At 42.8% G+C, this 12,107-nt stretch overlaps 1 protein-coding gene across 5 annotated transcripts; it reads left to right on the forward strand.

Moving 5' to 3' along the window:
- The first annotated feature begins 361 nt into the window (after window positions 1-361).
- ING4 (inhibitor of growth family member 4) lies at window positions 362-10,439 on the forward strand. Of its 5 annotated transcripts, none has more exons than XM_061637233.1 (8): window positions 362-422; window positions 1,586-1,657; window positions 2,068-2,234; window positions 2,508-2,622; window positions 5,103-5,211; window positions 5,517-5,661; window positions 7,373-7,434; window positions 9,723-10,439. In XM_061637233.1, the coding sequence occupies exons 2-8, from the start codon at window positions 1,630-1,632 to the stop codon at window positions 9,760-9,762; spliced, it is 666 nt and encodes a 221-aa protein (XP_061493217.1). In that variant the 5' UTR covers window positions 362-422; window positions 1,586-1,629; the 3' UTR covers window positions 9,763-10,439. The 5 variants fall into 5 exon arrangements, with proteins under 5 accessions (XP_061493217.1, XP_061493198.1, XP_061493199.1 ...); XM_061637214.1 differs by lacking the exon at window positions 362-422 and adding an exon at window positions 427-511; XM_061637215.1 differs by lacking the exon at window positions 362-422 and adding an exon at window positions 460-511 and having other exon boundaries at window positions 5,106-5,211.
- The last annotated feature ends 1,668 nt before the right edge of the window (window positions 10,440-12,107 follow it).

Consider the following 12,107-nt stretch of genomic DNA (forward strand, 5'->3'; position numbering starts at 1 on the left):
CACGACTATTTCCGAGCTTAGCCTAGCACTGCCTCCTTTGTCCTCAAACATTTCGGCTTCTTAAACCAGAATCCTCTGACTGAATATGTGCAGAATGCTTCTTCCTTCTGAAAAAGAACAGAATGTAAAGACAATAGTTTTAGGCATACACATATCCTTTCATTTTTTAACAATTGACTGAGAAAGATAGATCACGCCCCTCTCATTTTTTCCATTGGGGCAACTGTCCAGGACGAAGAAACACTAATCCCACGAGCAGCCTCTTCCATCGCCCAGCATCTCTCAGCAGTTCCTTCCGATCTCGTTTCTACTCGTACAAAACGAGTAAATTACCACTGCTGAAGTTAAAAAAAAACCCAGAACGAAAGAGCCTCCGCCGAAGATAGGAAGTTGCCCCTAGTAAGGGCGGAAGTGAAGCCAAGGTGGGTGGAGCGGGAGGAGGGAAAGTGTCTGGGCGCTTGGCTGAAACCCAAGATGGCGGCCGGGATGTACCTGGAGCACTACCTAGATAGTAAGACCGGGTGCGGGATTGGGGTAGGATGTCGTGCGAAGTAAGGAGTGTTACCGATTCCCAGGAGACGAGAAGCTCTAAAAGCCAAAAGTCGTCTCTATCTGGCGTCGGTGGGAACGGGAGGGGCAAGTGAGGATAAGGGACCATATATTTGTATGTGTGTATCAGTTTCACACGTTATACAACAGCAAACCCGGGTTTGCCCTGGCTGTTCGTTTAACAAGGCGCTGCAGCGAATTCTGGCTTTTAAAAATGTGTGTCCCTGTCTGTCTAATATGTGTATTTGCAAACAATGTGTTACATTCCCACCTTTAATGTTTATGTATGGGCTTTGAGAGCTTAAGGTTTATATCTAAAAAAAACCCCACGCAAAGCCTTCAGTGTGTTAAATAGTACATTTCCTTCTCATGATATACATTATTTATTTAGGTTTAACACATTTTTTTTTTCTTTTGGAAAGGGGTTTCATGTGGTGAAAGGAATTATTTGATACTGTCTTTAGTGAAATTTAAATTCTAAAAGGTTTGCAAATCTCTCTCTTTCCTCATCCATAGCTTGGCTCCAACTAAAATATTGCAGTACACTCAAGTACTGCTGGATATATGTGCCCTCTTCTCTTTAACAACAAAACCACTGTTTAGTGCTTTGCTGATGAATGTATGTATGTATACAAGCATGGTGTGTGAAGATGGCACCTACATGCACTTTGGTGGACGCCTCATGCCATGTGTTTTTTAGGTGTGCATCTACTAATGTAAAATATTGTTGAGGCAAACATGCGCATCATAGAGATACACAAGTCAGACAACCAGGATTGGCTGCAGCTCCTTTTCAAGTATGTGCTTGGTAAGAAACCTGGGTTTGTTGGCAGTTAACACAGGAAATTGTCCTTCCTGTTTCTTATCACACAGCTACTTGAATTTAAATTTTCTCTGGCTACTGGTCAATGCATAATTAATACTGAGCATACGGTAAGAAAGTATGAATGATGGTGTAGGAGAGAAGGTAGCTTAAGACAAGATCCCGCTTGGCCAGTCACCTTCTCTGTCTCATGCTGTCTCTCTTTTTCTCTAGGCATCGAGAATTTGCCGTTTGAGCTTCAGCGAAACTTCCAGCTCATGCGAGACCTCGACCAACGGACAGAAGGTGAGTCTTGAGGTAGAATCAGGAGCAAACCTCCAGCTGGCCATGTTGTCTTCTTTGTCACAGACTGGAGAACAACAGACCTGATCTTCATGCCCCTTTCTGTTAGACTCTGGTGTCATGCCAGTGTTATGTGCCTACAAGTCAATTACGACTTATGGCGACCCTATGAATCAGCGACCTCCAAAGGCATCTGTCATGAACCACCCTGCTCAGATCTTGTAAGTTCAGGTCTGTGGCTTCCTTTGTGGAATCAATCCATCTGGCCTTCCTCTTTTTCTACTGTTTTTCCCAGCATTATGGTCTTTTCTAGTGAATCATGTCTTCTCATGATGTGTCCAAAGTATGATAACCTCAGTTTAACATGCCAGCGTAGTCTTCATTATAACGCTTTGCCCTACTTTTTGTTTCAGATCTCAAGTCAGAGATTGACAAATTGGCCACAGAGTATATCAGTAATGCACGGACGTTGTCTTCAGAGGAGAAGCTAGGGCTTCTTAAGCAGATCCAGGAAGCCTATGGGAAGTGCAAGGAGTTTGGGGATGACAAAGTGCAACTGGCTATGCAGACATATGAGATGGTATGAGGCACGGCAAGCAGAGGAACAGACGGCCTGATTAGGAGGGATTTTATGGGCGGTGTTTTTATTCATGAAAAAAACAGTGTTGGAGTTTCCTTTGTGAATCTCTGAGATGTGTGAAAGCTTTTCTTCAAGCTGAACGTTGCCTGTTCTGGCAGTTACTTTCTGCTACCAACTTCTTTGCCATTGTAGAAGCCTTAGCCCTTTTTGCCCTCCTGGTGTCTTGGAGAATACATTACCTCAAATCATGCTCTTTCTCTCCGGTGTCTGCAGGTAGATAAGCACATCCGGCGACTGGATACAGATCTCGCCCGGTTTGAAGCTGACTTGAAAGAGAAGCAGATTGAGTCGAGTGACTATGACAGCTCATCTAGCAAAGGCAAAAAGAGTGAGTCTTGGTTTCTGTGGAGGTGGGTGACATGAAGCTGGGGGGGGGGAGGTAAGGTGAGTACAAGAGCTCCAGAAACTGTGATAGTAGGATTGCAGCCTTCAGAGCAAATTACTTTCACAGAAAGAGACCCCTGTATCCCCCTTAATCTGTTTCAGGCAGGGGGTTGGCGACCCTTCAGAGCAGATCTAGATAGGTGTGGTGGGCTGTAGAGGAGAGCAAGAGTCACAAAACATTCCCTTCCATTTCACTGACTGATTCCTTCCATCACCATATGGAACACACTGAGTACCATACACACTATTGCAGCCTATCCAAGCACCTTGGAAGTTCTTGAGATGGTGAAAGAAATAATCTAGGCAGACAAAGGGAAGCCATTAAATAATGGGTGACTTACTAACAGGTGGAGGTCATTTAAACCCACTATAGTAAAAACTCAAATCAAATGTATACCACAAATTAAGGAAGGTACAAATGAATGTCATTGCGATTAACTCAAGTCAAGGAAGTTATAACAGGCAAGAAGGCTTCCTTTAAAAACTCTTGAATATCTGTTTTTGGTTATGTAAAATGGCAGCAGTGGGGAAGCCCTAAGCAGCCTCAGAACTGTGGGAGACAGTTCTGGTTGGACACAGACATTGCCTCTTGGAAGCTGGTATTTACATCTAAAGGGAGGCCTCCATCACTGGCAATGGAAGCTTCTCTTGAAATGTAAACAGCAGCTTCACAGAGGAGATTTTTGTTTTGTCTCATTACAGAGAGAGGGAGTTTTATTCCCCACCCCTCACAGTCAGTCTGCTCAGGCTTCCTAGTGGCTGCTTTTTATATATATCCAAAATGTGTGTGTTAATTGCATTCACACAATTAACATCCCATTGCCTCTATAAAGAAGCACAGACTCTTGCAAAACAAATATAAGTTGGCAATAAGGCAAATAAAAAGGATTAAAACTAAAGAATGCACTGCTAAGAACAACTGTGTCCCTGGCTGGTTTCATGTTTCTGATGTGTTGGACATCAAAAATGTGAAGCAGTTACTGAAGGAGGATAGCACAGAAGCTGAATTGTATCAAATTACATTAAGACAATTGTTTGATAGAGATGTATTGCTTAAGTAGTTTTTTTGTGGGGGAAAGGCATTGGAAGAACTTAACCAAGTACAGATAATTAGATAAGGTTCTGGGATGACAAATTAAATCACTGGATCTGGATAGAATACAGATATGAAACTATTGATCTTCTGATAAACTAGGAATCTTACCGATAAAATTGGCCGCCTTACAAGAAGACTGAAAGGTAAACAGTTTTTTAAAAAAGCATCTAGGGGTGGGATGTTATGAGGGACAGCCAGGAAATTACAAAACCTTTAGCCCAACTGAGATCAGACAGGCAGCCTCCTTGCTGAACTTCAGATGCATGACAAAGACTTTCTTGCTTCAGCGGGCATTTCATGGTAGTTTTCTGCTTTTATGATGAATTGTCTTATTCTTTGTATGTTTTTTAACATTTCATGTACACTGCTTAGAAATTCTGGATTTTAATAGTATATAAATATCTGAAATAAAGAAAATAGATTCCACTACAAATAAATTTGTGAAAAAAATTTCTCAGCAAGTCTTGTTCTTCTAGAAAATCAGTATGGCTTCTGTAAGGAGCGGTGCTGCCTTACCAATCTTTTAGAATTACCCTCTTATGGAGCAGTGACTGGTTCAAGAACATAAAACAGGGTAGAAGTAAACCGACAGTTTTCAGAATAGAAGGAAGCAGTGAAGCTCTCCAAGGGTCTGCAGTGGGACCAGTACTGTTTTAACGTGTTCACAAATGATCTGAAATCGCATGTGGACAGTAAGAGCGAAGCTCACAGGTGACACCAAATTATCTAATGAATGGCATTTGAGATTTAGTGTAAGCTAAAAATCAAAAAAATCTTAGCCACATACACATTAATGAGGTCATAACTAGTTATAACAGGAATTGGATCTTAGGGCCACAGTTTATGGAAACATAAACTCAGCGTAGTAGCAACGAAAATGCCAGTTTCCATGTTAGGGGTTATTAGGATTGAAAACAAAATGACTCGTACCCCATTTAATACCAGTTACTAAGGAGCGACAGTGAGAATGAGCTATTCTTTTTAGGTCAGGCTCTGCCTGTGAACTTCCTGGAGACATCTGGGCAGCTACTGTGGGAAATGGGATACTATAGATTAATGTCAGATTAACGTATGCAAACCATGCAGTTTTGTTTCATATGGTATATTGTGCTCAGATTGCTCGTGCATGGAACGCTGAGATCATTCAGAACACTGTTCCAACAGCTGTTTACAACATGTTTGACAGAGGTGGGAGGGAGAGATTGCTAGAGCACCAAACTGTTTTTCTCTTCAGAGGATTATAGGTACACTAGTCAGCCAAATAAACTCGGTTAGTCCCAAAGAGAGGTACTTGATTTGCTCCCCTTTGTCTTGTGTTGTGCACACAGAAGGCCGGGCCCAAAAAGAGAAGAAAGCTGCCCGTGCCCGCTCCAAGGGGAAGAATTCTGATGAGGAGGCACCAAAGACAGCGCAAAAGAAGCTGAAATTAGTCCGCACGTGAGTGATTGGGAAGAAGGGACAGGCAGCCGGTAGTATGGGTTAATAGATGTTGTCCAGTCTCCCCCAAAGTCAGCTCTGTGCCATTCTAGTACCGTCCATGGTTGGTGTTGGGCCCAGCAGCTGGCGAACTTGGGAGGTCAGATTTCCTAGTAGGGAGGGTTGTGAGAAGTGCCAGGCTGGCAGAGTCGTGGGTTCCAGAGTGATGTGGGGTGAAGGGAGGTTCTTTCAGCCACAGGCATTTCTTTCTGGGGTCTGTTCAAAATCTTCGTTGATGACTTACTGTGTTTTCCGCTTTGGAGCAGCACGGAATATGGGATGCCTTCAGTTACCTTTGGAAACGTGCACCCTTCTGATGTGCTAGACATGCCTGTGGATCCCAACGAGCCTACCTACTGCCTCTGCCACCAAGTCTCCTACGGGGAGATGATTGGTTGTGACAACCCTGATGTAAGAGACTGTCTTGGGGGCAGAGGGTGGGGGATGCAGGGAGCTCTGCTTCCTTGGGGCAGCATAAACAGTTGCAGATGTGGGAATCTAGTGGGCCTTATTCCACATTTGCAGAAATCAAGATTCTAAAGCGGGGATATTTTTATTACGACCGTAGTACAAATAGGCAACCCTGTTTAAAATATTAAAACTTTTAAAAATTAGGAAACCACTATTTGGTTTGCTGTTCAGCTTGCCTTATTTCTTTTTAAAAGTGAATGCCTGTGAAAAAACTATGGAAGTGAGGCAGTTATTTACACTATGTGTTTTTGTGGTGGGGAGAATCCTTCCTTCAGGACTCTGCCAAGCCTTGGTTGCTTACAGCATCTTTTGCTGTAGTGCAGTGTTAGCTGAGCTTCCCTTTTGCCACTGCTTACTTGAAAAGAAGTGCATCATGTCTTGAGTAGCACCATGTGCCCCAATTGCTTACCCCCAGACTCGTATAGCAATTATTCCTGGCGTGTTGTACCCCCTCCCATTTATTTCTGCATGCCTCAGCATTTCTTCTGCCAGCCTGTCAGCTTTCCCCTTCTTTGTCCTCCTAAAGAAGCTGCAAATGAAGGCAACCTCGAGCTCCTTTCAGTGCAAATGGTTTCTAGCGTTACGAGCGCCTACAGCCACCCAGATGTGTATCCAAAGCCTGAATATCTTTCCTTTAGACTTCACAGTTGCAGTAGTCCTCGAAAGCCTGAGGAACTTGGAGCCTGAGCCATCCTTTTGTGGCTGTGTGTGTGCTGTGATGCCCAAAGCTGCTCTTGGGTTATACTTGCCAGAGAGGAAAAGACTTTTCCCCTCTTACCTTGTTCTATACCTGAAATCCCTGCAGCCCTGTCTCTGCATTGCATCTGTCATTGTACTTCCAAACTTTGTATCGCTCCCCAACATGAGAGCCGGTGGGTCCCCAGGTTCCATCCTGCCGATGACTCTGTGAAAAATTGCATATGTAACAAGTGGTAGGATGAGAAGCAGATACTGAATCTGGGCCCTTTCTTGGCCTCATTAGAGTTTTGTGTCCAATTTATCATGGTCTGTCATTTGGTGTTACAGGCTTACTTCCAGCCATCCAAATATTCTCCCGTTGATCTCCTACTTTTGTATTTATTAGTTTTTTTACATATTTCCTGGGTCTTCATCTACTAATCCGTTTTTTTAAAATTAGGCCTATAAAAGTCCTGTAGAACATGTGTGTTAAGTAAGGTTTTTGTGTCAGTGAACAGGATTGGTGCATCATGTAGAGCTTTAATTTATCAGTCTGCATTCCCAGGAAGTTGCACGGGTCGTCTCAGTTTTGTGAGTACAGAAGCTGTACTCATTGTGCTGGGTGACTTCGTCTAGATTCTTCAGGAGACATCATTCCGCTTGTTTATATATTTCTAATGACGGGGGGAGCAAGCAAGATTGTTTCAAAGTACAGAGAGGAGATAAGCCTTATAAAGGCGGGTGGGTGGGTAAGAGGTTTTGGGAGAGTCGAGAGCAGAGAGCTAGGGAGAAGGGAAAGTTTATTCTGAGCTAAAATTACATACTGATCCAATACAAGGGCAATGATGGCAAATTGCAAGATGGATAAAAAGAGTTAGAGTGTGGAGTGTAGAGAAACCCCACAAATTCTAACAAGGAAAGGAGATGAAGGGTCACTGACTTGTGTTTCTGTGCTCTTTATATCCTCCACCAGTGCTCCATTGAATGGTTCCATTTTGCTTGTGTGGGCTTGACCACAAAGCCAAGAGGGAAATGGTGAGTGACCATTTACTTTCTATAGTGCCTTGTACCTCTATGTGCCAAGACTTACGACACTCAAATTTTGGACCATGGTGGTACTGGCGTAGGAAATGCTTTGTTGTGAAGAGTCCCTGAGTGGTCATTAGGAAGGAGTAGGAAAATACACAGGTGGAAGTCCATATTGTAAGATTCACAGGTGGGTACACAAAGTCTTGCAGGATACCTGTTTGGGCCACCCAGCGTCTTAACTGGAGGCCAAGTTTTCTCCTCACTGCAACATTTTCCCCAGTACTGCACCTTAATTTTCCCCCTTGGAGTGAATGGCAGCTGTTCATTTAAATGGGTGATAGTCACGGGTGTATTTGGTGATCCAATTGGGAATCATTCCTGCTCTCATGTGCACAGCTCCAGCTTTTCATCTGTATAGTCCTATTAAGGTCTGTTTCTTGGGCATGCTAGAGTTTTGATACTATGTCTTTGTGATCTTACATCAAAATGAAATACACATTTCCTGGCTGTATGACTTATCTAGAAATTAACAGGAAGCTAAAGGCTAGAACTCCACCATGGTATGAATATTTCCAGATTTGTTATTGTGTGCAAGAATATCTGAGAGTTAATAATCAAATAAGAAAACAAACCAAATCTGAAAAATGAATAATTAAGAACAGAAAACATGTGTCAACAAAAACCTATAATCTCTTGGTTAAATATGATACAAAACCTGAACAGGGAAAATACAATATGGTTAAGTAAGTACAGAATATTGGGGAAAATGTTCCAGGGAATGTATGGAAAACAGTAAGTAAGTTCTCCCTAAATATGACAAACTTGTTACAAACTGATAAGTAGTTAGTATATGACACTAGAAAATACATAAAATTAATAAAAAGTATTCACCAGTTTTCTGGGAATGTCAAAAGGAACAAGGGGATTTCTATCGTGTAGTAGAAATGTGAGTTGGCAGAAAAATTCTAGAGAAAAATAGGAAGGTATATGAACTATATTCTAGGTTATCCAATTCCATTGCAAATTATGTGAAGGAATCAGTAAGAACTGAACATAGGGAATTAGTCTCATACATGTTGGTAGCTGCTAGGATATTTCATGCAAAAAAAAATGAGATAAGCTTCTACTCCCTTAGAGAATGGTATGAGAGAATGTGGGAGTTTGAAATAATGACAAAACTAACATACTATTTCAGATGCAGAAATGGTGGATAGAGACAAGATACCTTCATGGTCAATTTTATTCAGCATAACAACAAGAAAATACATGCCAAGCACAAGTTATGGTTTCTGAATATTCTGATTGTACTAAACGTTAAATATTAGCAAGTTTTTTTTTATTGTAATTGAGGTTACAATTTGTTCATTTATGTCTATGATAAATATACTTGGCTCTCTTTTATGGATATAGATATTTTGATGTTGATAAATCTGTTATTTTGTTTATACTTGACATCAGTATATTGCAACAGTAATTTTAATAACTGAATAAAATAAAACTGCCTGCTAGCATATTATCAGGACTTTGTATTGCTGCAATTTCATTGAATTTTGGAATCACTTACTGGTGCCGTACTTGATTGATGATTCACCTGGTAACCTGAGAATCTTACACTACGAAGGGGGGGGGGGAAATGGCTTTCGGGCTCTCTTGGCTACACGCAAATACTTTAAAAGAAGGTATCTAGTGTCTTGCAAAGGCTCAAAATTGGAGCAGGGTTGCTTTTCTGTGTAGTGTCCCACCCCCAACCTCTAGTTGTGATTCCTTTTTGTAGAGATCATTTTTCTTCCAAATGCTCCATGCCCATCCATCTCCTGCCACCTCTACTAACATCCATATTCTTTAAAAGCCTTAGAAGATTTTAAACCAGGCACATTTAAGGAAATGCATTAATGGGGGCCACCCTAAGATATTTCAGTGCCTGAGATGAAAAATCCAAATGTGTCACTCATTAATGTAAATCACATGCCCCAGGAAGTTTTCCTTCAGGGGCTTCCCTTAACAGAACAAGCAGCTGTATAAGAGCATTGTGGGTTGTTCCCTCTAGGTCAGAGCTGACTGTCTCCTACTGTGTTGCTCCTAGAGGCCCGCGGAGTCTGAATGGTTGTCCTGCCCTGCTTCGTGGTCATGACATTTCAATACACAAATGTACTCTGTTTGCATAGTACGCGTTATATTACTTGGTTTTCTGTTTGCAGACTTGTGGATTTGTTACTGCAGAATTCTAGATGTGTTTTCTTTCCCAGATACCATTTGTCTTCTAATTACTGCTTTGCCTTGTCTCCCTCCTCCAGGTTCTGCCCTCGCTGTTCCCAGGAGAGAAAGAAGAAATAAAAGCCACGTCTTCTGAGGTCCAGATACGGTTACCAGAACACCCACTCTTGTTCCTGGGCTTCAGCACTCTTCTCCCAGTTCCTGGGGCTTCGTAGTTAGGGGGTCTCATCCTGGGTGAGCAGAGCTCCCTGTGAATGGTTTGTATCCATATGATGGTTCCTGCGTGTACTGAAACACTCACTGCTTCCCAGTTCCTCTGTGGCGGCAACCCTTGAGTGGGCGATGGAGGAAGCCCTCTCTGTTCTTGCAGCCTTTTACCCTGCATAGGTTCCAAAGCCTGTATCAGCTTGAAGGAACCCAGACTTGTTGGTGGGTGAAGGAATGGTACCTGAATAACTAACATAAGAAGCAAAATCTTTCCTTCCAAATGTCCTAATTTGTGTCCCTAAAGAGGGGCAACTAGGCCAACTCCTTATTCAGTCAGTCACTCAAGAAGATGGACCTCATTCCTTCCCTCTCCCCACAACATTCCACTTTTTGAAGGGAGCGCAAACCATTTAGAGCCAACTGGAATGTGTCTCATTTTCTTTGTGGGGAATGCCCCCTGCCTGCTGAATGAAGTGTTCATGGATTTTGAAACTGAGGCCAGCCAGAATTCACTTTTCTCTTGGTGGTGCTTGTACTGGGGGAAACCCCGTGTTGTAAAATATGGCATTAAATAAAGTCAATTCAACAACCTTTGGAGTGATTCTCAGTATTGAGTAGAGGATGGGATTAACAGAACTGATGGTCTGGTCAGCAACCAGTTCTTTGGCTGGAGAAGAGGCATGCTTCATGCTTCAGAGCTTTAATTTGCCAGTATTATTTTTATTAAAAGGGAGCCCAGGTGGCTTTATTACCGGCAATAATGTTGCTGCAAACATGTCTGTCTGTCTACCTGCCTGGGTGCTGTGGAATGGTTACTGAAATAAGAGTTCAAGAGAAAAGGGCAAAAGGTAGCTGGATGCAAGAGATGAGCAGCTTAGGCAGGGCAGAGTGTTAGGCAACAAGTAGGTAAAACATTTAGCAGGAGGGACCTGGATACTGAATTCTGGAAATGAGTCATAGAATCAATCATAGAGTTGGAAGAGGCCTATAAAGGCCATCGAGTCCAACCCCCTGCTCAATGCAGGAATCCAAATCAAGGCATTCCCGACAGATGGCTGTCCAGCTGCCTCTTGAATGCCTCCAGTGTCGGAGAGCCCACTACCTCTCTAGGTCATTGGTTCCATTGTCGTATGGCTCTAACAGGAAGTTTTTCCTGATGTCCAGTTGAAATCTGGCTTCCTGCAACTTGAGCCCATTATTCCACGTCCTGCACTCTGGGACGATCGAGAAGAGATCCTGGCCCTCCTCTGTGTGACAACCTTTCATGTACTTGAAGAGTGCTATCCTATCTCCCCTCAGTCTTCTCTAGGCTAAACATGCCCAGTTCTTTCAGTCTCTCCTCGTAGGGCTTTGTTTCCAGTTCCCTGATCATCCTTGTTGCCCAAGGAACTGATACATATAGCAACTGCCTACTGGAGGTCTTTGGGTGCCTTTTCTCCATTCTCCATTCCCACCAATGAAGGCAGGATCTACAGATAGTTATTTTTTCTATGCTGTCCATCATTGATTCCTGAGCAGTGTACAACATATTACAACAAAATACAACGAGCAATAATAAATGGTACAGCATAAAACAATGGGAATTCCAAAAGGACACTGACTTTACAAAAGCACTTAAAAGAGCCAGGAGAATTTTTTAAAGTCTTTGTGGGATACCTAAAAGATGAAGTAGACACCAGGCAAGCTTCCCAGAGGAGGGAATTCTACAAATGGGGTGTCCCAGCCAAAAAAGTGCTGTCCCTGGTTGTCCCCTGCCTTCAGTTGAAGGAGAGCTGTGGCAGATTACTATGATGCATACCCAACTTGATAATGGGAGCAGATGTTTCTTTAGGTCAGGTGGGCAACCTGTGGCCCTTGGCCTCATTTCATACAGGGTTCAAGGGGGACAGTTAGAGAAAGGGGATGGTGTCTCCACCTACTTTTGGCTTTGGTCCTGTCCACTTATGTCCCACATATTACTGCTAAGCAGCCCCCCCAATAGATTACTACTGAGGGAATGCACATTTCACAGAAACAAGGTTACCTACCTCTGCATTAGGTAGCCACAGTAGGTTCCAACCCATGTAGGGGTTTATAGGTAGCCACTGTGACCTTGAATTTGCCTTAGAAGTGGACTGGCAGCCAGTGGAGCTCTTTCAGTACTTTAAATAATAGTGAGCATAATACTGACCAAAAATGATGAACAATCAGCTTCTCCACTTTCTGTTGTCTGTGCCTTTCCACCATCTTTCACTGAATGCCTTCCTGTTTCTAATTTC

The sequence above is a fragment of the Rhineura floridana genome, chromosome 1 (assembly GCF_030035675.1).
Source record: "Rhineura floridana isolate rRhiFlo1 chromosome 1, rRhiFlo1.hap2, whole genome shotgun sequence".
NCBI classification, from domain to species: Eukaryota; Metazoa; Chordata; class Lepidosauria; order Squamata; family Rhineuridae; genus Rhineura; species Rhineura floridana.

Coding starts and splice junctions, on each gene's coding strand:
- ING4 (XM_061637214.1), top strand. CDS start 475: ATGGCGGCCGGGATGTACCTGGAGCACTACCTAGATA. Junction 2,235..2,507: donor CTATGCAGACATATGAGATG/GTATGAGGCACG, acceptor CGGTGTCTGCAG/GTAGATAAGCACATCCGGCG. Junction 5,212..5,516: donor AAGCTGAAATTAGTCCGCAC/GTGAGTGATTGG, acceptor GCTTTGGAGCAG/CACGGAATATGGGATGCCTT.